Source organism: Artibeus jamaicensis, unplaced genomic scaffold (genome assembly GCF_021234435.1).
Source record: "Artibeus jamaicensis isolate MK-2021 breed Jamaican fruit bat unplaced genomic scaffold, CSHL_Jam_final contig_3188, whole genome shotgun sequence".
NCBI classification, from domain to species: Eukaryota; Metazoa; Chordata; class Mammalia; order Chiroptera; family Phyllostomidae; genus Artibeus; species Artibeus jamaicensis.
Genome location: NW_026521745.1, coordinates 833741 through 861151, shown reverse-complemented (window position 1 = coordinate 861151; position 27411 = coordinate 833741). Strand labels below are relative to the sequence as shown.

The 27411-nt window shown below is 37.1% G+C and overlaps 1 protein-coding gene across 3 annotated transcripts in view; it reads left to right on the top strand.

The window, feature by feature from the left end:
* The window catches only part of MICU2 (mitochondrial calcium uptake 2), a 113461-nt gene extending 94479 nt beyond the window's left edge, over positions 1 to 18982 (top strand). Inside the window, exons 7-12 of one of the 3 annotated variants that reach the window (XM_053663496.1) lie at positions 1949 to 2011; positions 3046 to 3143; positions 12917 to 13088; positions 15810 to 15918; positions 16509 to 16663; positions 18321 to 18982. In XM_053663496.1, the coding sequence (XP_053519471.1) occupies positions 1949 to 2011; positions 3046 to 3143; positions 12917 to 13088; positions 15810 to 15918; positions 16509 to 16663; positions 18321 to 18425 (702 nt within the window). In that variant the 3' untranslated portion in view covers positions 18426 to 18982. Of the gene's footprint in view, positions 1 to 1948; positions 2012 to 3045; positions 3144 to 12916; positions 13089 to 15809; positions 15919 to 16505; positions 16664 to 18320 lie in introns of all 3 variants that reach the window. The other 2 variants (XM_053663494.1, XM_053663497.1) reach the window with 2 other exon arrangements.
* The last annotated feature ends 8429 nt before the right edge of the window (positions 18983 to 27411 follow it).

Sequence of the window (27411 nt, the reverse complement as noted above, 5' to 3'; positions counted from 1 at the left end):
TATTGTTGTTCAATTACAGTCGTATTTTCTCCCCACCCCTCTCCCGCCACTGCAGCATTATTTATAGTAGTTGAGATATGGAAGCAACCTAAGTGTCCATCAATAGACGATTGTTTCAAAAAAATATGAGCCCTGACTCAGTGGGTTGAGCATTATCCTCCAAACCAAAAGGTCACTGGTTCGATTCCTAGTCAGGCCATATGCCTCGGTTGCAGGCTAGTTCCCTGGTTGGGGACGTGTGAGAAGCAACCCAGTCAATTCTTTCTCTTGCACATCAATGCTTCTCTCCATCTCTTTCTTTCTCCCTTCCCCTTTCTCTAAAAATACATTAAAAAATAATTTTAAAAAAGATATGGCATATATATATGATTATTTTTAAGTATTCAGCCATAAAAAAGAATGAAGTCTTCCCGTTTTCAACAACATGGATAGACCTGAAAGGTATTATGCTAAATGAAATAAGTCTGACAGAAAGACAAATACCATATGATTTCACTTATAAATAGAATCTAAAATATAAAACAAATGAGCAAACAAAACAGAGCCAACTCATCGATATAGAGAACAAACGTGGTTGCCAGAAGAACAAGAGTGGAAAGATGGACAAAATATATAAAGGGAATCAAGGAATACAAACTTCCTGTTATAAAATAAGTAAGTTACGAGTAAGCAACAAACAGCATAGAGAATGTAGTCAGTAATGCTCTAATAACGCTCTGTGGTGACAGAAGGTATCTAGACTTATCATGGTGATCACTTTGCAATATGTATAAATATTGAGTCACAGTCTTGTACACCTGAAACTAATACAAACAATATTATAAGTCAGTTATACTTTAGTTTTAAAAAATTCATATTATCAATATGAGGAATGAACAAGATATAGCACCATTAGTGAGAAATGTTTGATACTGAACTTGGCATTATACAATTTGATTTTCACCTTAAAAAATAACAGATAAAACAAATAGAAAGCTTTTCAACTTTTTCCCCTAAAGTAAGAAGGGTTATATTGAAAACTTTGAAGGATTTAGAGAAATAGAGATACTTTTCTAAATAGACATAGTAGAAGCAGCTAAGTTTGAGGTAATTATTTTGGAATTTAGCCACAGCAATTTTTAAACATTTAACAAAGAAATAACCCAGAAAAAAATGGGTGAAGGTTTATTTCCTAATTGATTTAAATTTATAGTTTGAGATTTTGTCTGCATTTAATTTTTTTAAAACTTATTTTCTTTTAATTTGCTTTCCACCCGAGGATTGGTACAAATGACTCCAAAAGGTAGGTTTTTTAACGTACTCAGTCTCAGTGTTCTATTACCAATTTATAATTGGTAGAAATGTAAGTCTTTAAATTACTTTTATGCTTTATAAATGCATAAAGGGAAGAGGAACAACATTTATATGATATAAGTAGCTTTTTGAGAATAATTCACTTGAAAATGTAGCCATAAAGCCTCAGTAATAGAGAAAATTATGAATAAAATTTCTCTTGAAGAATGAGAGTACTCATGAGTTTCTATAGAATGATACCCTTAGAATATATATACTGAGGGGGACAAAGATGGGTTTACAGTTGTGAGTCTGCAAAACACAGAGTTTGTTTATTCTTGTATTATTATTTATCAATTATTGTATTATGTATCTGTGTCACAACTGTAAACCTACTTGTGCCCTGTATTAAGCAAGCTGGCTTTCTTTATGAGAAAAAAGTGATCCAGATTGTAATAATAATAATGTTAATACTACTTGCATATCTATTTCTCCTCTGATTCTTACATGACCTGAGGAAAAAAACATAACATTAGGAGTTACAGTATAAGAATTTCAGTTAATATTTTTTAAATATCTATTATATATTTTATAGCAAAGACATAGCATCCTTTTTTTTAGGTTGTTTTGAAAAATCCAGTAGGCACACATCTAAATCATGTTTGCCATCTTTTAGTTGCAGAAAATCATAAGTAAACAGGATGACTTGAAGACTATAACTAATGAAACAGAATGTCAGGTATGTGCAGACAAAGTAAACATTTCCAGATATTATATTAGCTTCTCTGTTGTGTTTGTTCAAATAAATATTCCCAAATAATTGGGAAAATTATCAGTAGCTTATTTTTTCTAAGTATTTTAAGTAAATGTGCTCCATTCATATGATGTAGACTTCAACATGTTAAGAATATGTATATAGGGTAGAATTTTCCTGCTAGTTAGCACTTCTCCCTGAGCGATGTGTGCTTACCAGTTTTCTATGTAATCTTCCAGAGCTTATATATGCTATATATGCTTATATATGCTATTTTATGCATATATAAGCATATATATAAATAACTAAATGTATTTATATATCTTTTTCCCACTTTTATATAAGCAGTAGCATATATGTGTGTGTGTGTGTGTGTGTGTGTGTGTGTGATTATTTTTAAGTATTCAGCCATAAAAAAGAATGAAGTCTTCCCATTTTCAACAACATGGATAGACCTGAAGGGTGTTATGGTAAATGAAATAAGTCTGACAAAAAGACAAATACCATTTGTTCCACATTCTCCTGTTTTTTCTTAAATGAGTATCTTATTCTTTTTTAATGGCTCCATAGTACTTTGTTGTATGGATGTAACAATTTATGTAACTATTCCCCTTTTGAAAGATGTTTAAAAATATGACAGTGTTTGGTATTACAAATAATGCTACAGTTAGTAATTCTGTGACTATATCATCTTATATTTATATATATGTGAATATATATGAGGGGTAACTTCTCAGAAATTCAGTTGCTGGATCAAAAGGTATGAACATTTCTAAAATTTCATTTACTGCTTAGGTCTACCTTAAGTATTTTGAGTATTGCAGCCTTCCTTTTTTCTCCTGCTTAAGCAAAGATGACTATAGAATATTGTTATGCATAGTAACAGAATGAATGACTACCTCTCTCTTTTCCACCTTTGTTGTTGTTACAAGAGTCTTTTGTGGATATTGTCCTGGGCTACAGGGTCTATTTTTGTTCTTGGTTATAATTACTTGAAATTATTATAACATTTTTTGTAGGAACCAAAAGTGAAAGAACCTGAAATTAACACAACCCTTCAGATACGTTTCTTTGGAAAAAGAGGAGAAAGAAAACTTCATTATAGAGAATTTCGAAGGTAAATGCGAGTACTTATATTCATGTCAGGAAATTTTAGAGGTAAGAACTGAAGAAACACCTGAGTATGGTGACCCTTAAACAGTGCAAGTTTGAACCGCATGGACTCACACATTGTTCAAGGGTCAACTGTACCTACCTTCTGAGTCTTTAAAAAATTTATGTGGTGATACTTGTCCTGCCTACTTTACAGAATTCAGTAAATGTAAAAGTAAACTATAAAACTATAAATTCTAATAATCAACTTTATAATAATCTAATAACAGAAAAGAGACAAGCTCTGATTCATGCAAATATTTTCCTTCCTAATCTATTCTTTCCCTTTTGATTCACATTACTATTCTTTCCCCCAACTGAAAAATCTGAGGTGGACTTGGGCTCAGCTATTCAAATTCTGGAGGTTGTTGACTGTCCCCCTGGTGAAAGAAATAGCCCAACCAAGTTTAGGGAAGAGTAGCATACAACAGACCCATTGGGCACCTTCCTTCCTTGGCCCTCAGACTCACTGCTACAGACATTTTAAGCTCTTGGCTGTAGGCCAGACTTGGCTTGGTGGAGGCTTCAGAAACTACAGATAACTGACATGGGTCCTGGAAGTCTTCAGTTCCAACTGCAGTGCTGGGCACAAGGGCACAGCCTGCCCATATCAGCCTCTGGGCTCCTTCTTTCTACCCATGATTAGGTAGAAGGCTCTCTGCTAAATTCCAGACCAGAGTTGAGATTGATTGCGTTTCCAACTACAGGAATCTAAGTGATTAGCTGTAGCTGGTCTGCCCACAATTCGGTGCTTGGGAGCTTCTAGTAGCCCAGCACACAGCCGTGCTTCCCAGCTTGCTGACCTACTATCAAAGCTTGACAGGGTTTGTAGATGGGAAGATAACAGCCCTCTCACTCTGCCATCCCATCCCACCCCTAGCCAGTGAACCTTCATACATATCCTGTCACAAGGGCCAAAGGCCTGAGTTTCCACCCCGTTCCCAGCATCAGACTGGCTAGGACAGGGTTCAGATCCTGGCACCCTTACTTGATCTCTGACCTAAGGCCGAGTACTTAACCTTTTGGGGTCTCAGTTTCTTCATAATATGTGTATATCACCCTAATAGTTTAATAACTATGTGTCCAAGGACTGCTTGCTTGTATAAATAAACCCTCACTCCTGGAGAGTCCAAGCCACTCAAGTCTACAGCCTGAGCAAGAAAAAGGAGCCTGGTTCACTGATCCTGTTGACACCAGCTCTACCAATTGTTAATGCAAGTTTTTATTTGACTGTATATACAGTTGAAGCTATTAAAATTTGTACAATATATACAGTTTTTTAAAGAAAAATCTGAGGTGCACCTGAGAGCTGGATGAGACAGTATCTCTGAAGCACACAGAACATAACACATGGTCAGCACTCAGAATGCATGCGGAGCTCCTGTCAATTCGATATCTGTCAAAGACCTCTCACAGCTTGTTGCCCAGATGCCAGAAGCTTCCTGAAAGCTTCTTTCAATTTGCATTTCCTCAGCTCTCTCTCTCAGGTAGCTTCTTCAACATGGAGTGTCCACAGTCTCTTTCCCAAAGAAAAGTAATCAAAAACTAAATTTAAAGTATAACTTTCTCAGTGTCTTTTTCTCCTTGAAACGACTACCTAAAATTCAAAGAAACGGGTTTTGGGTTTGTTTTTTGTTTTTAAGTTAAAACAGAGAACAGGACACAACTTTTATTTTTTTATCACAGATGGCCAATATTTTTTTATTTTGTTAACCAGTTTTTTAATTTGAAAGTTCAGTAGTTTTTAATCGTCATTAAGACAAAATTTTGAGGTCCTGACCAGTTATCTTAGTTGCCTGGAGCATTGTCCCAATACACCAACACTGTTAGTTCAATCCCTCGTCAGGGATGTACAAGAATCAACCAATGAATGTGCGAATGGGTGGAACAACAAATCAGTGTTTCTCTCTCCCTTACTTTTTAAAATCAATAAAAAATTAAAATATTAAGAATGTATATGAATTGTATTCAGGATCTCTAGTCTTTAAAAGCCTTCTGGAAATAATGCTAGCAATGGGATTAAACTTGTCCAAAAAAGTGCAGTTACAGAGCAGTAATAGTACACAGAGCAAAAGATATTTATATCAAGTTTAACAAACAGTATGCCAGACTTCTTGTCATGCATTATTATTGTAGAAACTTAAATAAATTTAAATTCTTTGTTCATACAAAAGAATGTAGAAATTGCTTGGGCAAAACATTTCTTAGTTAAGTGTAGACTTTTCACTTAGGAAAAAGCAATTAATTTAAAAGTCGCGCCCTCACAGGGTGGCTTGGGTGGTTGGAGTACATTGTCCCATACACCAAAAGGTTGCAGATTCAATCCCCAGTTGGGGTGCATGTAGGAGGCAGTTGATCGACATTTCTCTCATACATCAATGTCTCTCTCTCTCTCCCCACCTCCCCCCTGCCACCCTCTCTCTCCCTGCTCCTCCTTTCTCTCTCTGGGGTCAGTAAACATATGATCAGGTGAGGATTAAAAAAAAATTGTGTTTTGCACTCCAATGAATCAATAATTATATTTAAATCTCCAAGTCAAATTTTACTTTACAAAATATTGATGTTTTATCTAATCTTTGGCCGTGGCAATAATTATCCCCCATCATAGGACATGAGAAGAAGTACCATCTCACCATCTACTTTTCCACCCTAAACTTTGATATACACTGACTGATAATTTATAGAATATTCAGTACTAAATGAGCTTATTCTGTGGTGCTGCTAATACACAATGAATTTAATCTAAGAAAAAAATTCTCAGGAATATCTTGTTTGCTGTCATTCTTCAGAATAGTTTAATCGATGTAATGATACACTGTTACTCTCTATATGTAGTTAATTTTCTCAATTTTCCAGTCAGGAAAAGAATTCATATTTGCAAAATTGGTAAAAATTATCAACCCAATGTTGTCTGAACTCAGCAATTACTAAATAGATAAAATAATATGTATTACAAGAAAAAAACATGGCAGTGGGAAAATTAGCAAGAAAAGAGGGTGAAAAGGTAAACAGGCAAAATTGTGAAGGTTTTTTAATCCAGGGTGAGAAGGACAGAGAACCACAAGAGTACAGTGATGTCAGATCGAATGGGTAGCTAAGGAAATCAAAGGAAAGCAGGGAGGTCATTTAGCAGCTAACTGGCTGATAGAGGAAACACGAGTGGTGATTAGACTGAGGTGGTGGGAGTGGGAATAGAGATGACTAGAGGAATCCAAGAGGTTATTTCAGGGAAAGAATTGATAGTAGCTGGACATAGGAGAGCATGAGTGGGACAGAAGTCAGGTAATGCCTGTTTCTGAGAGGAACCAATGAATGAATGGGATGATGCCTATTCACTGAGCTGGGGAACGTAAGAAGCATTTGAGGAAAGAATATGAGTGTAGCTCAGATATTGTCGATGAGAGTAGATGCCAGATTTCAGAGGGTAAGGAAAGAAGTAAATAGTAAGTCTTCTAAGAAGGTTGACTACAAAAAAAGAAGAGAAAGCAGGCACTAACAGATTGGGAGTATATGACGGTTTTTCCCCACATGTTAGATGATGATGTAAAGAGGAAACAGTACAGGAATGAATCAGAATGACCAGAAGCATAAGTTTCCTGCAGAAGAGGAAACACGGGAATAGAGGTGGAATTCAATGAGTAGTAGATAAGTTAGCTGTCCTCTTTTTCTGAGTGCTATCACATTTCTGTAGTGATGGCAAGAAAACAAGAGAATTTTCTGAATAATGATTTCTAACTCCTCTCAGAAGTTAGGGCAGAGTCATCTACCGAAGACAAACAAAGCCAATGGTATAGATTTGTAGAGGATGTGGAGGGCTTGAAATAGCCACTGTGTAAACTGAAAAAGAGCTTTCCATGTTGGCAGAGGCTATTAGAAGGGTTGAGGGCCCAATAAAGTTGTAGACAGTGAGTTTATGTTGGTACCACTACCTGCAGCTATGGTATGGTTTTCAAGTTACACTTAAAGAAGGCTATCAAAGCTCAAGGGGCTGTGAACTTCCCTCTCAGGACTGCTTTCATTGTGTCCCAGCATGGATGGATCTGGAGAAAAAGAAATACCAGTCAGAGAAAAATAAGTAAAAGAAGCCAGTCAGAGAAAAAGAAGTACCACACGATCTCACTTATATATAGAATATAATGAACAAAATAAATTAACAAGCGAAATAGAAACAGAGGCATGGGTACATGGAACAGACTAGCAGCTGTCAAAGGTTAGAGAGGAGATGAGGATTGGTTGAAAGAAGGTAAAGGGATTAGTCAAAGAACATATATGCATAATCCATGGACATGGACAGTGAGAGGTGTGGGGATTGCCTGAGGGAGTATGGGCCTGGGTGGAAAGCGGCAAAGAGGGCAAATATGAGATAACTGTAGTAGCATAACAATAAAATATAATTTAAAAATTTTAAAAACATTAGACATGCTTGAAAAGTAGTAAGTCATAGTGTTTGAGGTTAGATACACTTGCATCTACATGACCTTGAAAATACTATCTAAACCACTCTAGTCAAGTATTCTATACAACACTAGTACAGACTCTATAGTATATGACTGTGAAAATTATGATTTACATTTTTTAAAAAGCCCAAGGAACAAGAGAGCAGCCAAAGGAGTGAAAACCTGAGTCTGGGCTTGAGTAGGATGAAAAGGGAAAGATAGTTGCAAACGTGCTCAGTGCCTTACCAAGCTACTGTCTGTCAAGTACTTACCATGTGCCTGGCATGTGTTTAAGTGTCTCACATGTATTGTTTTACCCATCCTGAAAACTTGGGACAGGTAGTCTTCCCTTTGATGACTAGACTTGATGACATTAAGGGCACTTGTTCCAGGGTCATAGAGCTCAGAAATTGAAGAGGAGCTATTTATACCCATGTTTGTCTTCAAAGGTATACGAGGTCACAAAGTTTCTAAAATAGTCCCACAGGTCCTTGGTAGGTGAGTAGGTGCTCCACAGAGACAGGCACATTAAATAGATACTAGCACATCAAGAGAAATTAAGCAGTTAATGAGGGAGCATGTGGATAAATTTGTGATTTGGGAGTTGTTTTTAGCTTTGTTTTTTTTTGTTTTGTTGTTTTTACTTTTACAACCAGTCATAGGATTTCCCAACGGAAATACCATTTAGCCATTTAAATAAAAACTAAAGTATAATTCAAGTTCTGTCTCCTGGGATTTTGTTGTTTATTTATTGTTATGAAATCAACATAAATTAAAGGTGAAAATTCAGTTCTTTATCAGGGTATGTATTGTTCAGGGATGCTCAGTCTACTTAGGCAGCTATTGGTGGTGTTTACCCCTCTGTAGCAGTACCTCTGTTTTGTTTTTTCTGATTCCTTTTCCTTTTTCTCTCCTACTTTATTTAGGGCCTTTTCTTGTTCTGCTTTTCATTCTTTTAAACTCTAATAATTGTTAGCCTTAGAAATAATGACCAGAAGTAATCGCTGAGTTTATTTCTGGTATGGTACATTTGACCTCATTTTTTTTTTCAATAAATTGTTAAAGCTGAAAATAATTCTATGACTTATCAGATATATTAGGGAAGTAGTTACAAAGGAAAGAAAAATGGTCTCAAGTTTTGATACTGATGTACTTTTTAGGACTGGGATTATTTTAGCTTCTGAAATACTACTTGTTAATAGAGGGTGTTCTAAATTCATGAAGTTTTTTCATAGATGCCAAGGTAGAGTGCTGGTAAGTACATCTTATGCTCAGCTCTTAAGGAGAACCACCTAGACTGGTAACACTTAAGATTAATGCTGTGAATGAATACCCCAGCAAACTCATCTCAAGCTGCCTCATACAAGGCAGAGGTGGATGACATATGCACAGTACACACCCACAGCTCCAGGACACAGGGCCTAAAACACCATCCAGGAAGAAGCAGTTTCCCAGGGCTTCCAGTTAGTCCACTAACTTATAAATTATTTAAATGTATTCAGAGTACATCTGGTGGCCTTATGTATTACAAATTATTCAATTCATATATTATGTTCAGTATCATATTCCAGATTTTCATGTCATAACAAGATATATATTAGACTTAGAAAGATTATTATCATGTAATATACTTGTTCTTCAAAAGTATTATAATTAGTAAAATGAAAGTAGCTTAAACCAGACACTGTATTTAACAGCAATTAAGTTTATAACATTTCAGCCTTAGAACCTAAAGAAAAAGGGAAGGAACCAGTTATTCATGTTCCTTCTTTATAAATATATTTTATTATATTATTATAATTGTCCCATTTTTTTCTCCCCTTTATTTCCCTCTGCCCTATACCCCACCTCCCACCATCATTCCCCCACCTTAGTTCATATCTATGGGTCATACACATAAGTTCTTTGGTGGTTTCTCCGTTTCCCATACTATTTTTAACCACCTCCTGTCTATTTTGTACCTACCATTTACGCTTCTTATTGCAGGTGCCTTTTCCCCTATTCTCCCTCCTCCCCCTCCCCACTGATAACCCTCCATGTGATCTCTATTTCTGTGAATCTGTTCCTGTTCTAGTTGTTTCCTTAGTTCATTTTTTATTTTGTTTTCTAAGATTTGGTTGTTGAAAGTTGTGAGTTTATTATCATTTTACTGTTCATATTTTTATCTTCTTTTTCTTAGGTAACTCTATTTAACTTTTCCTATAATAAGGGCTTGGTGATGCTGGACTCCTTTAACTTGACCTTATTTGGGAAGTACTTTATCTGCCCTTACATTCTAAATTATAGCTTTGCTGGATAGAGTAATCTTGGATGGAGGTTCTTGCCTTTCATCACTGAGAATACGTCTTCTTTCCAGCCTCTTCTTGCCTACTAGGTTTCTTTTGAGAAATCAGCTGATAGTCGTATGGGAACTCCTTTGTAGGTAACTGTCTCATTTGTCTTGCTGCTTTTAAGATTCTTTCCTTCTCTTTAATCTTGGCTAGTGTAATTGTGATGTGCTTGGTGTTTGCTTCTTTAGGTCCAACTTCTTTGGGACTCTCTGAGCTTCCTCGACTCTCTGTAAGTCAGTTTGCTTTGCCAGAGTAGGGAAGTGCTCCTTCATTATATTTTCAAATAAATTTGCAATTTCTTCCTGTTTCTCTTCTCCCCTGGGATTCAGATGTTGGAATGTTTAAAGTTGTCCCAGAGGTTCTGAAGCCTCTCCTCATTTTTTTTTTTGAGTTCTTGTTTCTTTATTCTGTTCTGGTTGAATATTTATTTATTCCTTCTGTTTCAAACTGTTGATTTGAGTCCTGGTTTCCTTCCCTTCACTGTTGATTCCCTGTGCATTTTCCAGTATTTCACTTTTCATAGCCTTCACTTTTTCCTCTTATTTTGTGAGCATACTCAACCATGTCTGTGAGCATCCTGATTACCAGAGTTTTGAATTCTTTGTCTGATAGGTTGGCTATCTCTTTGTCGCTTAGTTGTATTTTTTCTGGAACGTTGACTTGTTCTTTACCTTGGGCCATATTTTTTTGTATTGGTACACGGGTTACTTTGTAAGAGGTAGAGCCTAAGGAATTCGCCAGGACAGGGCAACCCAGGTTACTGCTTTGTGGCACTGTATGGGGGGGAGGGGTCTGAGAGGGAACAATGTCACTTGCTCAGCTCTCAGCTGGCTTTCAGTCACTTCCTCTACTACCCACAAGCAAACTGGGCCCTTCTGGTGCTGATTCCTGGGTGTGTGGGGTGGGTGGGTTTGTGTACATTTAAGGACCCTGTGGGTCTCTCCAAAAAACTCTCCTGTGAGGCTGGGAGTTTCTCTTGCTGCCTCATTCCCCACAGGTTTTTTCAGTCAGAGGTTTTGAGGCTTTATTTCTCCATGCTGGAACCTGGGTGGCATGGTCTGTCTCACTCCCCAGTTGTTCCTCCTAGTTTATCTGCTCACAAATGTCGGACTTCCCACTCCACCAGCTGCCTCCTTGCCCACCCAGGTCCTCCAGCCCACTGCCTTGTCACAAGTCCCCTCTGTTCTTGGCTGCCTGTCTCCGCCCCTCCTACCAGTCTGGATGAATGTTTCTTCTTTAACTCCTTGGTTGTCAGACTTCCATACAGTTTGATTTTCTGGTGGTTCTGGTTATATATTTTTTTAATTTGTTGTCCTTTTGGTTATTCAAGAAGGCAAAGTGTATCTACCTATGCCTCCATCTGGGTTGGAAGTCTATTCCTGTTATACCATATTTTCTACTTCCCTGTTTCATTGTACATTTATTTGCAAGTAAAGCATTTTTAAACAGTCCTAATAAGAAAAAAATTGAATGTCACCACAGTATACAGTACAACAAAGGATGAAGTGTATCAGTAGATTTTGTTCAGTCCAAATTTGAAATGCTTCAAGTTTTAGATAAAACTTTAAACCCTAAAGGACACATAACACTGATAAATATGTGTATTGAATACACTCAGACTCTCACCTACCACAGATAGAAGCCTAAAATTAAACTCCCTTCATGCTTCTAAGGTGTGGGGGACAAGTGGCAACTCTTCTCCCACTGAACTGGACTGGACCCCTTTTCACCCTGTGTGTGTTCCCACCAAATTGTGACATGACATAGAGTACAGATCATTGAACATGTGGAAAGGTGAGTAAGGAATTTTCAGTATGTTAAAACTCATGGAGACAATCATGCTTTTCACATGATTTAGGTTATAAGTAAATCAGCATTTCTGTGTTTTTGTTCGAAGAAGGTATATTTTAAACCTGATATTCTTTCAGCTTGTACATTTCTCAGGAGGCTGTTGATGACAGCTTGATCCAGGTGCTATATATTTCTTTTTATTTATTTTTATTGTTGACACTATTACAGATATCCCCATCCCCCTGCCACATCTGCCTTCCACCCACCCCCTTCACCCCCCTTCCCTCCCACCATCACCACACAGTTATCTGTGTCTGTGAGTCATGTATATACATTCTTTGGTTAATCCCTTTACCTTCTTTCATTTGGTCCCCCCACCCCCTCCCTTCTAAGAGCTGTCATTGTGTTCCACATGTCTATGCAATGAATAGACAACAAAGCTGTGGTATATTTACAGAATGGAACACTGTACAGTTGTAAAAAGGAAAGAGATCTTAACTTTTGTGACAACATGGATGGACATGGAGATCATTTATGCTAAGTGAAATAAGTCAGAGAAAGACATATACCATATGATCTCACTTAAATGTAGAATCTAATGAACAAAGTAAACTGACAAAACAGAAAAGGAGTCATGGACCATTTGTTTTTTATTTTAAAAAACATGACTTGTAAGTCACATGGACATATGTTATTATCCAAAAGATTATAAATACTTTCTGGTAAATCTGTGCTTTTGATGCAAAGTCATTAATTATATTAATCCAATTTAGTATCTGAAAAATATGAGGAACCATCAGTTATGATTAACATTCTAAAAACAATATCCCAACTGAATTTTAAGTTTCTCTGATTATAAACAACCTAGCTATATTGGAAAAATACTGTTTTTTATACATTTTCATTTTCTCTGGTTGTATCAGAGCAACATTTTACTAATTTTTTAAGTCTAAATTTGTCAGAATGTAGGTTGCCAAGTGGAATTTGGACAAACTCAGTATAGGGAGTCAGATTAAAGCAGGTATTAGACTTACCCAGCTACTGGACACTCTGGTTCTTGCAGTCCTTGCCATGGCATTTATGCTTTGTGCAGCTCACAGAGGTGCTTGCCCAGCCCCATTGATGGTGTGACAGGTGAAAGCCACTGGCCACTTCTGTCAGCTCTGTACTTTAACATTTAGGTTTATGGAGAATCTACAGACGGAGGTCCAAGAAATGGAGTTCCTTCAATTCTCTAAAGGTTTGAGTTTCATGAGAAAAGAAGACTTTGCAGAGTGGCTCCTTTTTTTCACTAACACTGAAAATAAAGACATTTATTGGAAAAATGTGAGAGAGAAGTTGTCAGCAGGAGAGGTTGGTATGTCTTTTTGTTATGCTTGTGATGAACATGAACTAATATGGTAGGCATATTTATATAATTAAATAAAGTGACTTCCAAACTATCCAAGACTGAGCTGCTCTCTAGTGTTTAAGTATAAAAAGAAGTACAAAAAGTACAAGTTCTGCATATACTATCTAATTACTAATAAACTGTTAACTGAGAATCAGTATAGCAGCCATGAGTTTGGCATTTCCAGTAAAGTCAAAATAAGACAGGAATGTCCACTGTCAATGCTGTCACTTCCTGTTGTTCTGGAAATCTTAGCTAGGGCGAATCAACAAGATTAAAAGTATGAAAGTGTGAAAGGAGGTGATAGTTATTTTTGCATATGATGTGATTATATGCCTAGAGAACCCAAGAGAATCAAATGGAAAACTATTAGAAACAATAAAAACTATAAATTAAATGCCTGTTACAGTGGTAATGCTGTATCAGAAGTAGCTGCCCTGTATAAAAATTCCAGGTCAGAAAATGTAGTACCATATGTGTGTATTTATGTATGTGAAATGCACGAAATGATAATTGCCAGATGGTTAATGTACAGTGGTGAGATTTCAAGGGATTTTTACTTTATGTATTGTTTTTACTACATTACTCAAAAAAAATTTTTTTGAAGTGGGCATGCATTTTTATATAATTCTAAAGCTATTTTTATAGTGAGGAAAAATATAATAAAACATAATGAAGACTGCATCTATAATTGCACTAGAAATATATAACAATTATAAATTAACTACAGATATGTGGAAACAAACTTTAAAGTTTTGAGGGATGTGAAATAAAATTGATCTGATTGTAGAGACATTCCCTGTCACTGAATAGAAAGTCATAGCATTATAAATACAGTATTCTCCTTTAGTCTGTAAATGGGATGGTCATACCAATCCAAACAGCCTCTTTACTGCAGTTACGAACTAACCCTGAAATCACTGTGGCTGACACAAGGAAGGCTTCTTTCTTGATCATGCCACATCTCCAGAATGGCAGGTGGGAGACCACCCATGTGGTGCTCAGAGACCTAGACTTTTTGAGGCTCTGCAATCTTGGAGCTCCACCACCTGAAAAAAACACCATTTTCAGAGGCTGGTGTAGAAAAAGAAAGGAGTGAGTCATGTTCTGGCAATTAAATGTTTTGTCCTGGAAACGTGACCACCATTGGCTACTGGCTAGACTGATCACATGGCTCAACCTAACTTCAAGGAGGCACAAAAGTGTGATCCTTCTTCCGTGCAGGAATCATGAGAGAACAAGCCACTACTGAACACTATGGGTTTCAATAAAAAATGCCATGAAGTTTTTATATGAAAAGAAATTCTGAGGAGACAGGGAAATATGATTTGTCAGTTTTGTTGTCAACCTAAAACTACTCTAAAATGGTCTTTAAGAGAAAGTGCAAAGATATTAAAATATGCCATCAAGTATTTGTAACTAAAATAGTTACAATTATTTTGATAGGCATTATTAATTGACCAGAATAAAAAGTCCAGAGATAGACCCAAATACACATACAAAATTTAGTATATGTAAGATGTTATTACAAATCAGTTGGGTAAAGAAGAATTATTCAATGTCATTAGGACAATTCACTGGCCATCTGAGAAAGAAAATAAAGGTTAAGTCTCTACCTCACTCACTACTGTAAAGTAAATTCCAGATGGATCAAAGAATTAATTGTTAAAGAGAAAAAGGAAACTGACTAAGAATAGAAGAAAACTTTGAAACAGTCATTTTAGAGGGGGATATATCTGTCTTTCTAAGCAAACCCAGAAGCTTTAAAGAAAAAATTCATGAAATTACTACCTAAAATTAAGTTACTAGTAATTTAGTAATTACTAAATTACTACCTTAAAAGTCTGTTGACTCTCCTTATCCCCCCCAAAATTATAATCAAAGTCAAAATTACAAATTAACAAAACGGGGGAAAAGATTGGGATCACATGTAATAGATCAATGTCTAATTTATAATAGGGTCTTAAAAACTCAAGAACTATGAAGTGTCTGACATTTTACCCTATTAAATATATAATACCATGATAAATGGCACAACGGGAATTTCAATATAGGTCCACCTAACTCCAAAACTCAGTGCTCTATGTCCACTGATAAAACTAAGGAAAGCTAGGAGGTAGGCCACTCAACAGGATGTATTAGTATTCTCTAGCTGCCATTAGTACCACAGACTGGGTGGCTTAAACCACAAACTAATTTTCACACAGTTTTGGCAGCTGGGAGTCAAAGATCAGGATGCTGGGAAGTTTGGTGTCCGGTGAAGCCTCTCCCCACACACAGAATGAGAGCAATCTGGTGTCTTTTATCAGGACAGCAGTCCTATCAAATTAGACCTCCCATCTCAAAATCTAGTCACATCGGGGGTTATTCAACACATGAATATTGAAGAGACAGAATCAGGACAATCCCAAGTCTCGCACTGCACAATTCCTTTCACACTGTGTACAGTCTGCAATCACACCCAGTGCCCTGGTAATAAAAAAAATTTTTATTATCTCTTAGGGTTCATCCTAATCTGTGAAATCTATAATTTTGTTATTCTGCATCTCAAACTTTTTAATACACTTGCTTGGAAAGATAGGAATTCCTAAGCTTTCTGATAGAAAAGAAGACTCACACTTATTTTGCAAGATTATTTAATGTAACTACAAAATTGTAATAAAAACTCTCTTTTGTTTTATTAGAGTATTAGTCTGGATGAGTTCAAGTCATTTTGTCATTTTACAACCCACTTGGAAGACTTTGCTATTGCCATGCAGATGTTTAATTTAGCTCATCGCCCTGTCAGACTAGGTAAGTTTGGTGCATCATTTAATTTTTATTATCTCTTAAACTAGATGATACCAACCAAGGTGCCAATTAGCAGTAAAAACAATGGGCTGGCCTTTACTTAATTCATCGAGGTTATTCCAGATTTACAGCACAATACTTATATTTCACAATTACTCTGCTTACTTTTACTTTCTTTTTCCTGAGAGGGAGAAGGAAATGTTTAAATACTTGTGTTTGAAACATTGGTTAAATTAAAATAGCCACTTGCAGTTACCATATTTTACCATGTGTAATGTGCACTTTTTTGCCCAAACTTTTGAAGGAAAAATAAAGATACACATTATTCATGGGTATAATGAGCCTGTGTATAATGCGCACAAAAATGTGGGTTTGCGTTTGACACAGGAGCACATTATGCACGGTACTTTCATGGCACTTGTCAGCCAAATTTATATATGAATATGTTTTTATATTTTTTTGTTTTTGTTTTACTGCCCATATAGTTAGTAGTTAGATTTATTTTTAATTCTCAAATTAAGAAAAATTACATTAATTTTACTTAGACTGTTTCACATGGTGGATGAGTTGGTTTATGTTTTCTTTTTTAGCAGAGTTTAAGAGAGCTGTGAAAGTAGCTACAGGACAGGAGCTCTCAAACAACATTTTGGACACTGTCTTCAAGATCTTTGATTTGGATGGCGATGAATGTCTTAGTCATGGAGAGTTCCTTGGAGTGTTAAAAAACAGGATGCATCGAGGTTTATGGGTAACAGACTTTGAGTGTTTAAATAACATGTTTACATATAATTAAATAGTATTAAACCTAGAATTGGAGGAAATGTGTCATCTTAAGTAGAGTTTTCATAATTTATAAGGAGATAGCCATGCAGATGTGATCTAACATTTTTCTTTGCATTTTTTAAAAATACGAATCTAATCAGAAACCATTACTCAGAAATCATAGCCTAGAATTTACTTTGGGCTTTGCAGTTAGACACACCTAGTTTCTTTTTTTAAGATTTTATTTCTTTATTTTTAGAGGAAAGAGAAGGAGAGGGAGGGAAAAATCAGTGTGAGAAACATTAATGGTTGCTTCTTGTACGCGCCTCAACTGGGGATCAAACCAGTGACTTTTTGCTCTGTGGGACATCATCCAACCACAAGCCTTACCAGTCAGGGCAAACACACCTAGTTTGAAATCCCAGCTCTCTCACCTGTTAACTACCAAAACTTACAAAGCCACTTAATTTTTCTGAGCCTCAGATTTCTCATCTGTACAATGAGGAAACTAACTAACAGGATCTACCAGAAAGAGTTATTATGAGAATTAAGTGTAAAATACTTAGTATAGTGGCTGAAACACTTGCAATTGGTGTTAGCTATTACCATTATTCACTCAAATTTACATATTGGCCTATAACTGGGAGAGATCAAACTGAAAATTTATTTTAGATGAGAATCTGCTAGAACCCCTCTCAGAAAAGTAGTGTGCAGATTGGAAACCTGGGTCCGGACAGGGCCACATACTAAGTAGGCAGTTAGGTTAGAACAGAGGATGAGAGAGAGAAAATATGGTGGGTTTACAAAAATAAATCTATTTCTAACTTAGAGAAGCACATTCACGTCCTGCCACAAACATTACTTACTGAAAATGAACAGATATGATTTCCACTAACAAACATGTCTTACAAGCTTTGTGGTCATCCAATACCTCGTGGTTGATAATCATATTATTGGAAATTAAACCAACCTTTGCAGTTAACAGTTTAATATACCTAGAGTCTCTACCATTTCTCAGAAAGTGTTAAAGAGAAGAGCTGAAAATCAGCAGTGGGAATTGGACATATACGCAATCTGAAGTAGACTCTGCTTCAGTGTGGCAGGTTTCTAGTAGTGCTGTGCCCCTGAGCTCACCAGAGTCACAGTTTTGTTGAACTTCCACTTTCTTGATTAGTTGAGAGAAATAATAACCACAGAGTACTTTTTAACTCAGCACTTAAATGAATTATATTCTTAAATTTTCTCATCAAATATACTGTGACCTGTAGTTTCTTTTTAATTTTATCTAAGGTTAAATCAAACTTTAGGCTTCTTTTTATTCCACACATATTATAAAAGGAAAAATTATTAAATAATTATAATTTAAAGCCAATATGTAAAAGATCAACCAAAATTTTCCTATTCTTATGAGGGAGGAATCTCCAATCATGTATCCATTCCTTGGTTACCCTGTGGATATTTACATCACATTCACTTTTATCTTTTATTCTTATTGTGCAGTTCTGTTGCAATCACCTTTTACAACATAATTCACCTCAAATATGTTTTGGAGGAGTATGAGAAATAAACAGTAACAATGCACACGTGAAATCATGTTTAGCCTTCAATAAAATAGCCCCTTAAGTTTTACTTTTGGTTAACAGGTACCACAACAACAAAGTGTTCAAGAATACTGGAAATGTGTGAAAAAAGAAAGCATCAGAGGAGTAAAAGAAGTCTGGAAACAAGCTGGAAAAGGTCTTTTTTAGGAAAACATCATGTGGAAATATTGCTCCAAATGTCAGAATTTGAGGGGGTTTTTTAAGTATCAGATGTTTATCTTCTTAAGTCTTCACTAATTTCCTTTGTAATACAAAGGTGCCTTGTATTGCTTTCTGATTCAATAACTTCTTAACAAGATTTCATTAACAGACTTAGTAAAAAAGAAAGTACACTTTTACGAAAACACATACAGGATCCTGTGAGGCCTACGAATGAAGTAATGCTTTGTACTATGATACAGTGGAAAACCTAGTTATTCACTAATTTCTCAGACATAATAGCACAATATGCTCTCTGGAAGGATCCACAATAACTTATAGAAACAAGTAATTGATATAAAGGCCAGTATCAATTCTATAAATCCTGATGTCCCTAGAAGAGCAAATTAAGTTAACATTTAAGGTTTTCTCATGTGTATTTTATATCACATAAACTTCTTGTACTTTTCATTTCAGTGAGCTGTATCTTAGATGTCTTTAAAATAACATGTAAATTTCAACATTGGACCTAGAAACAGAATAAAGTATTTACAAAGATGCAAAAATTACTGAGCTGTGTTTCATTTTATATGTGTTATTTGAAAACCACATTGTTTTCTTGTTGTTTTTTTAAAAGATTTTATTTATCTTTAGAGGGGAAGGAGAGAGAGAGAGAGAAACATCAGTGTATGGTTGCCTTTTGTGCATCCCCTGATGGGAACTGGCCTGCAGGGAACCGGCCTGAAACCCAGACATGTGCCCTGACTGGGAATCAAACCACGATCCTCTGGTTCACAGGCCTGTGCTCAATCCTCTGAGTTACACCAGCCAGGGCTCTGAAAACCACATTCTTTTTAAATGTGAATACTCTCATCCTTTGCCAGCCTAATTAGTTCATATTCTTAAAAACTATTGTAATTGGGAGAATCTTGATCACAAGACCAGGATCTTGTGATAGCCTCAATAAAGCCTCAAAACCTCTGACTGAAAAGACCTGTGGGGAATGAGGCAGCAAGAGAAACTCCCAGCCTCACAGGAGAGTTTTTTGGAGAGACCCACAGGGTCCTTAAATGTACACAAACCCCCCCACCCCACACACCCAGGAATCAGCACCAGAAGGGCCCAGTTTGCTTGTGGGTAGCAGAGGAAGTGACTGAAAGCCAGCCAAGAGCAGAGGGGAATAAAGGGGAGAAAAAAATGGGACAACTGTAATAGCATAATCAATAAAATGTATTTTAAAATAAAATTTAAAATGTATAATATAGGTGAGGTTAACCAATGGGTGATGGGTTGAGAAAAGAATATTTAGAAATGTCAAAAGCTAACCATGTGAAATTCAATATTCTCCCCTCCACCTACAGCATTTTTAAAAAAATATTTTATACTGCCATTTTTACTTTTGAGATGAAATTAATAGCTTTACACACATTTTTTAAATAACCTAAAGCATTAACTTATAAATTAAAGATTTTACAATAAAGTAGCATGTAATCAATATGTATATGTTTGGCCCTATATTAGAAGATAAAAAAAAATCCTATATATTTCTAACATAGTTTCTAAAGTCAGTACCATCTAGGATATATGTAAAAATAAAGCAAGTAAAATCAGAGAAAACTAAGCAGTTAACAGGGAATTTGTAATCCACTAAGGGAAAGTGACATAGTGAGTGAGCAGGAGATGGATCTAAATAGCTAAAGAAAACATTTGCTCACTAGTAACCAAAGAAATGCAAATTAAAAGGATACCAATTTTTGTGTAACAGACTGGCAAAAAAAATAGAAATTTGATGATATCGAATGTTCAAGTAGAGAGATGGGATCTGTTATGCACTGCTGGTTAGCAATCTGACTTGTCACCCTGTCACTCAGAAATTTCATGCTGAGATATAGACCTTCAAATAAAGGCACACAAATCTACATGAGGGCATGTACAAACATGTTGATCCCAGTATTGCAAATGTACATTGCAAATTCTAGGGTAACCACTACAAAAGTTAATAAATTTAGTTTACTTTCAAAGGCTTTCCATAACTATCAAACATGAAGCCTTATCCTGCTCTCAAGGTCTGCAACTGCTTCTGACTTCCCAACCTCACCTCCTATCCCTCTCCTTGCCCAGTGACCATGGCCATCTTTTTTTTTTACTTGGAGCCACCACAACCTCAAGATGTTTGCCCTTGCCATTTCACTTGACCTTTAATGTTGTGACCATGGGTCTTCCATAGGACTCATTCTTCCATGTAATCCAGCTCTCTGCTCAGTTACCCTTGTTAAAGAGACCATCACAGACTAATCCCATCCTCTTGTGATCTCTAGTCACTCTCCATCATCTTAGTCTATTTTGTTATTCTTTATAGAATTTTACCCATCCCCTAACACAGTATGTATGCATATAGATATAAATATATATATACATATATATAGCCTTTAAAGCTTTATTTAAAAACTTTAAAGAAGACCAAACTAAGTGAAACAAAATGCCATTCTGTGTCAGTTCTCCCCAAATTAATGTAAATGTAGAAACTAATATTCCCAGTAAAAATTCTAGCAAGATATTACTGTGGAATTTGAAAAAATGATTCTAAAAATATGAATTAAAGGTCAACAATTCACAAATAACTAAAGAAAATTTGGAAAAAATTGTTGTATTAAGGCATTACAAAGGTATGTTAATTAAGAGTATAACATTAACACAAAGAGACCAATTAAATAGAATGTATTACACAAGTCCTTTTATATATGAGAATTTGGTCTCTAGTTGAGCTGGCATAAAAAAATCGATGGTGATTGCAGGGTGTGGTAGAGGTGGAAAAGAGTATAAGGGTGATAAATTATAATGGAAAAAATACAACTAAACAGAAAAAGAAAAGCATAAATGATAGCCCTGTCACAGTAGTTCAGGTGGTTAGAGCATGGTCCTGTTACTTCAAGGTTGCAGGTTTGATTCCAGGTCAGGGCATACACAAGAATCAACCAATGAATGCATAAATAAGTGGAACAACAAATTGATGTTTCTCTCTCTCCTGCTCTAATGTCAATTTAATTTTTTATTCAATGATAAAGGATAGAACATTTGTTATATTCATAAAATTGACACACTGTATAGAGAAAGTAACTGAGCTTACATCATATTACAAAATGAACTCACTCAAAATGGTCTGTAAAGCTAAATATTAAAAGCAAATCTATAATGCTCAAAAGAACATATGCCTTCATAACAATTTTTGTAAAAAGACTTCTAAAAATGTCATTGACCAAACTAATTTCACAAACCAGTTGCAAGATCTGAACTGCAACTTTTATTCTATCTCTTCCGGGTATATTTACATCAAGAGCAGGAATGAATTTCAAAGTGAGGGTGTCCAACCCTGTAAAAATAAAATAGATGTAGAAGAGGCTATTAGATTTGGTATACATAACAGTGTCAACCAATGGTCATTGGTGCTACTTTAATGCCAAGTAGAGAAGAAGGAAACTTAATTCAGTGCAAAAGAGCTCAATTGTGATACAGCACAGCTGTGAGGAAACCCAGGGGCCAGGCCCCTTTCTGGCTAGAGAGCTCTGCTCAGCTCTGCTCTGTGCTACTCCACTCTGCTCTGGTCTGCTCCATCCTATGTCAGCCTGCTCTGGCCTGTGCTGGTCCACTCCACTCTGCTCTTGTGAGACATCTTTGGTATTTCAGCTCAGCCAGGGAGATGTATTTTTCAATCTCCAGTGGAAAGAGAAAGTGTGCTCTCCAAGCCAGAGGGGAGCTGGCTTGTAAAGACAGAAGTCCCTGCTCCTCGTCCCTGATTGCTCTATTGTAATGCAGATGAGGACACCAAATCCTCACAGTGAGATTCATCCAAAGGCAGTGTCCTGATTGATCAGAATAGAGCCAGTCTAGTTGGTTGGAGTGTTGCAGCTCCTATTGGATGGGGGCCATCTCAATTCTATTGGCTAAAAAATAATTCCAGGAACTCCTTTATAAGGGCTTGCTCAGATGGCAATAACACAGCTCACACAGGCAGTCAAGTGCAGAAGTGGGTAGTTCAGTGCAGGCTTCTCCCTGAAGTGCATTTTACATGAGAGGCCTCAGTAGAGATGGTTGCTGGCTCTGTTCTTTGAAATTTGAGCCCAGTTAGTCAGCAGGAGTCCATCTTAGCAGATGTTTTTTTTTTTTGTCAGGGTTCACAACAGTATATATTTTTAATTGGGTTGTTATATAAAAAGAGAATCCTATCTTATTAGGATTTCCCTTCCATAAAAGTTGGGCATTTTTCTTGTTTTTATGGTGTACAACATGATGATTTAATATAAGTATATATTGTGAAATTACTACATTAAGTTTAAACTCCATCACCTCACGTTTACAATTTTTTTCCTGATGAGAACTTTTTTCTCTTTTTTTCTTATTTTTTAAAAATATTTTATTGATTATGCCATTACAGTTGTTCTATTCCCCCCTTCATTCCTCTCCACCCTTGCACACCCCCTCCCCCACCATTCCCCCCTTTAGTTTATGACCACGTGTTTCAAGTTCTTTAGATTCTATATTTCCCCTACTATTCTTGCCCTCTCCTCTATTTTCTACCTACTGTCTATGCTACTTATATTCTGTACCTTCTCCCCACTTCTCCTTCTCCCACTCCCCTGTTGCTAACCCTCCATGTGATTTCTGTGGTTCTGCTGCTGAGCTAGCTGTCCTCTTAGTTTGCTTTTGTTTTAGGTGTGGTTCTTAATAACTGTGAGTTTCCTGTGCTTTCACTGTTCATCTTTTTTATCTTCTTTTTCTTAGGTAAGTCTCTCTAACATTTCATATGATAAGGGCTTGGTGATGTTGAATTCCTTGAATTTGATCTTATCTGAAAAGCACTTTATCTGCCCTTCCATTCTAAATGAAAGCTTTGCTGGATAGAGCAATCTTGGATGTAGGTTTTTGGATTTCATGACTTGGAATACTTCTTTCTAGCTCCTTCTTGCCTGTAAGGTCTCTTTTGAGAAATCCACTGACAGTGTGATGGGAACTCCTTTGTAGGTGACAGTCCCCTTATCTCTTGCTGCTTCTAGGGTTTTCTCCTTCATTTTAATTTTGGCTAATGTAATGATGATGTGCCTTGGTGTGTTCCTTCTTGGGTCCAACTTCTTTGGGACTCTGAGGTTCCTGGACTTCCTGGAATTCTATTTCCTTTGCCAGATTGGGGATGTTCTCCTTTATTATTTGTTCAAATAAGTTTTCCACTCGTGGCTGTTCCTCTTCCCTTTCTGATACCCCTATAATTCAGATGTTGGAACGTTTAAAGATGTCCTGGAGGTTCCTAAGCCTCTCCTCATTTTGTTGAATTCTTGTTTCTTCATCCTTTTCTGTTTGGTCATTTTTTTCCTCCTTCTGGTCTACTCCTTTGATTTGAGTCCCAGTTTCCTTTCCATTACTATTGGTTTCCTGTGCATTTCCCTTCATTTCAATTAGTTTAGCCTCCATATGTTCCTCTAATTTGTGACTAAAATCAACCGGTTCTGTGAGCATTCTGATCACCAGTGTTTTGAACTCTGCCTCTGATAGGTTGGCAATTTCTTGTTCGCTTAGATTTATGGACTCTGGGGCTCTGAGTTCTTCTTGAGCCATGTTTTGATCTGTTTGTGCCTGTTATGTATGAAGAGAGGCACCTTAGATGTTCAACAGGGCGGGGCCACCCAGGTCATAGGCTTGTGACCCTGTATGTGGGGGCGGGGTCAGAGAGGGAGCAATAGCGGTCCCCTCTGCTGCTTCCCGCCACTGGGGCCTGCACGGTCTGTCTCACTGCTCACTGCTTCACCGTTTTATCTGCTCCCAAATGTGTGACCGTGGTCAGCCCTCAGTGGGTCCACCGCCTTGCGCCCTCAGTGAGTCTGCCTGCTACTCCACACCTGGGATCTGCCTACAGATGCTGGCACACATGGTTCGGGAGCCCGGGTCAGTCTGGTGGATCTTTCCTGCCCGACCCTGCTCTGCTGCTGGCTCTGCCCCTCGTACTGGTTTGGCTGAAGGGTTTGTTGTTGTCAGATTTCCGTATAGTTCAATTTTCTGTGGTTTGGCTGCATTTTTGTTGCTAAAACTTTGTTGTTTTTAAACTTGGTTGTGCAAGAAGATACAGTGCTTCCACCTACACCTCCATCTTGGCAGAAGTCTGGTCTCTTTTTTTTATTGTTGTTCAAGTACAGTTATTTTCATTTTTCCTTCACAACTCCCCCCACCCCAGATACCCCCACCTCCCACCCTCGATCCTAACCCCCTTTGGTTTTGTCCATGTGTACTTTATACATCTTCCTGACAAACATTCCCCCTACTCCCTATTAACCCCTTCCACCTCCCCTCTGGTTACTGTCAGATTGTTCTTAATTTCAATGTCTCTGGTTATATTTTGCTTGCTTGTATGTTTTGTTGATTAGGTTCTACTTAAAGGTGAGATCTTACAGTATTTGCCTTTCACCGCCTGGCTTATTTCAGTTAGCATAATGCTCTCCATATCCATCCATACTGACAGGAAGGGTAGGAGCTCCTTCCTTCTGCTGCATAGTATTCCACTGTATAAATGTACCACAGTTTTTTGATCCACTCACTTACTGATGGGCAATTAGGTTGCTTCCAACATTTGGCTATTGTAAATTGTGCAGCTATGAACAATGGGGTGCATAGATTCTTTTGGATTGGTGTTTCAGTGTTCTTAGGGTATAATCCCAGCAGTGGAATTGCCTGGTCAGAAGGCAGTTTCATTTTCAGTTTTCTAAGGAAATGCCATACTGTTTTCCACAGTGGCTGCACCAGTCTGCATTCCCACCAAAATAATTTTAGGACTGTATATATGTAACTAGTCCTTAACTGTAAAGGAGTTGAAATTATATTCGGCCCTTTGAAGGCAACCATGAGGCTTATGTGGACCCCAGTGAAAATGAATCTGATACCCCTGCTCTAATCATATGGTTAATTCCCTTTGTTCTGATTTTCTGCTCAACAAGCAATCTTCTTCCTTTTAAAGAATATTTAGTTTTAGAGAGAAAGAGATAAAAAGAGGGAGAGAAACATCAATGTGTTAGAGAAACAATAATTGGTTGTCTCCTGTGCGCCCCCAAGAGCAGACCTGCTGCAACCCAGGAATGTGCCCTAGAACCAGCAACTTTTCATTTTGCAAAACAATGCCACACCTGCCAAGCCACATCAGTTAAGGCAAGCAGTCTTCTGATAATCTAGTTCCCTATCATATATTTACAGAAAATGAATACTCTGCTTCAGCCTACTTTTCCTGACCATACTGTGACCTTCACATGGAGTTTCCCATATGTATTCATTAGGACTATTGGACATAAGCAATAGAAAGCCATTCTCAAATAGTTCAGACAAAAGAATTTATTGGAAGAACATAAAGGTGTGCCACATATTTAATCCCTTGGAGGGTCAGAGTAGAAGCTGGGACTTAGGAAAACTCCAAACAAGTACTTCAAAACTTGCACATGTACTGAAAAAGGATTAACTACACTCTCTCTGAAGTTCAAAACTCCTGACTAAGATGGAGGCATAGGTAAATACACTTCACTTCCTTACGCAACAAAAAGAAGAATAACAAACAATTTAAAACAAAAAACAACCAGAACTGCCAGAAAATTGACCTGTATGGAATTCCAAAACCAAGAAGCTAAAGAAAAAACATTCATTGAGACTAGTAGGAAGAGTGAAGACAGGCAGTGAGGGTGGTGAGGACATCCAGCATGGTGGCAGCAGGCAGACTAGGCAGTCCCATTCTCATGTGGATAAACCAGGAGGAATAACTGTTGAGGGAGACAGACAGAAAAACCCAGGTTCCATCACTGGGAAAGAAAGCTTCAAAATCTCTGGCTGTTAAAAACCTGTGGGGGTTGCAGCAGTGGGAGAAACTTCCAGTACCAAAGAAAAGTTTATTGGAGGGGCCCATAGGATCCTAGAATGTACACAAGCCCACCCACCTGGGAATCAGCACAAGAAGAGTACAGTCGTTTGTGGGTAATGGGTGACTAAAAGCCAGCAGAGAGTTAAGCAAACAGCATTGTTCCCTCTCTGACCCCTCCTCCACATATCGCACCATAACAAAGTGAAGTGTTACCCTGGTGAATACCTAAGGCTGCATCCCTTGCAAAGTAACAGTGTGCCAAGACAAAGACCAATGGCTGAAATGAAAAAAAAAAAAAAAAAACAGATCAAAACTCCAGAAAAAGAACTAAGCAACAAGGAGATAGCCTACCTTTCAACTGCAAAGTTCAAAACACTGGTAGTCAGGATGTTCACAGAAATGATTGAATATGGTCACAAAATAAAGGAAGAAATGAAGGCTATACAAAGTGAAATAAAGAAAAATATACACAGAACCAACAGTAAAGGGAAGAAAACAGGGAATCGAATCAACGATTTGGAAGAAAAGGAAGAAATAAACATGCAGCAGGAACAGAATGAAGAAACAAGAATTCCAAAAAAAAAAATGAAAAGAGGCTTAGGAACTTCTGCGATGACTTTAATTAAACATTCCAACATCCAAATTATAGGGGTACCAGAAGGAGAAGAGGAAGAGCAAGACACTGAAAATTTATTTGAAAAAAATAATGAAAGAAAATGCCCCCTGTCTGATGAAGGAAATAGAAACACAAGTCCAGGAAACTCAGAGAGTCCCAAATAAGTTGGACCCAAAGAGAAACACACCAAGACATATCATAATCAAATTACCCAATATTAAAGCTAAGGAGAGAATATTAAAAGCAGCAACAGAAAGAAGAGTTACCTACAGAGGAGTTCCCATAAGACTATCAGCTGAAATGTTAAAGGGACTTATCTAAGAAATAGGAGATCACAACTATGAACAGTGAAATGACAACAAACTCACCACTATCAATAACTGAACCAAAAACAAAAACTAAGCAAACAACTAGAACAGGAACAGAAGTGGAGATCACATGGAGGGTTGTCAGCAGGCTGGAGGAGGGGTAAGAATGGGAGAAAAGGTACCAAGAAT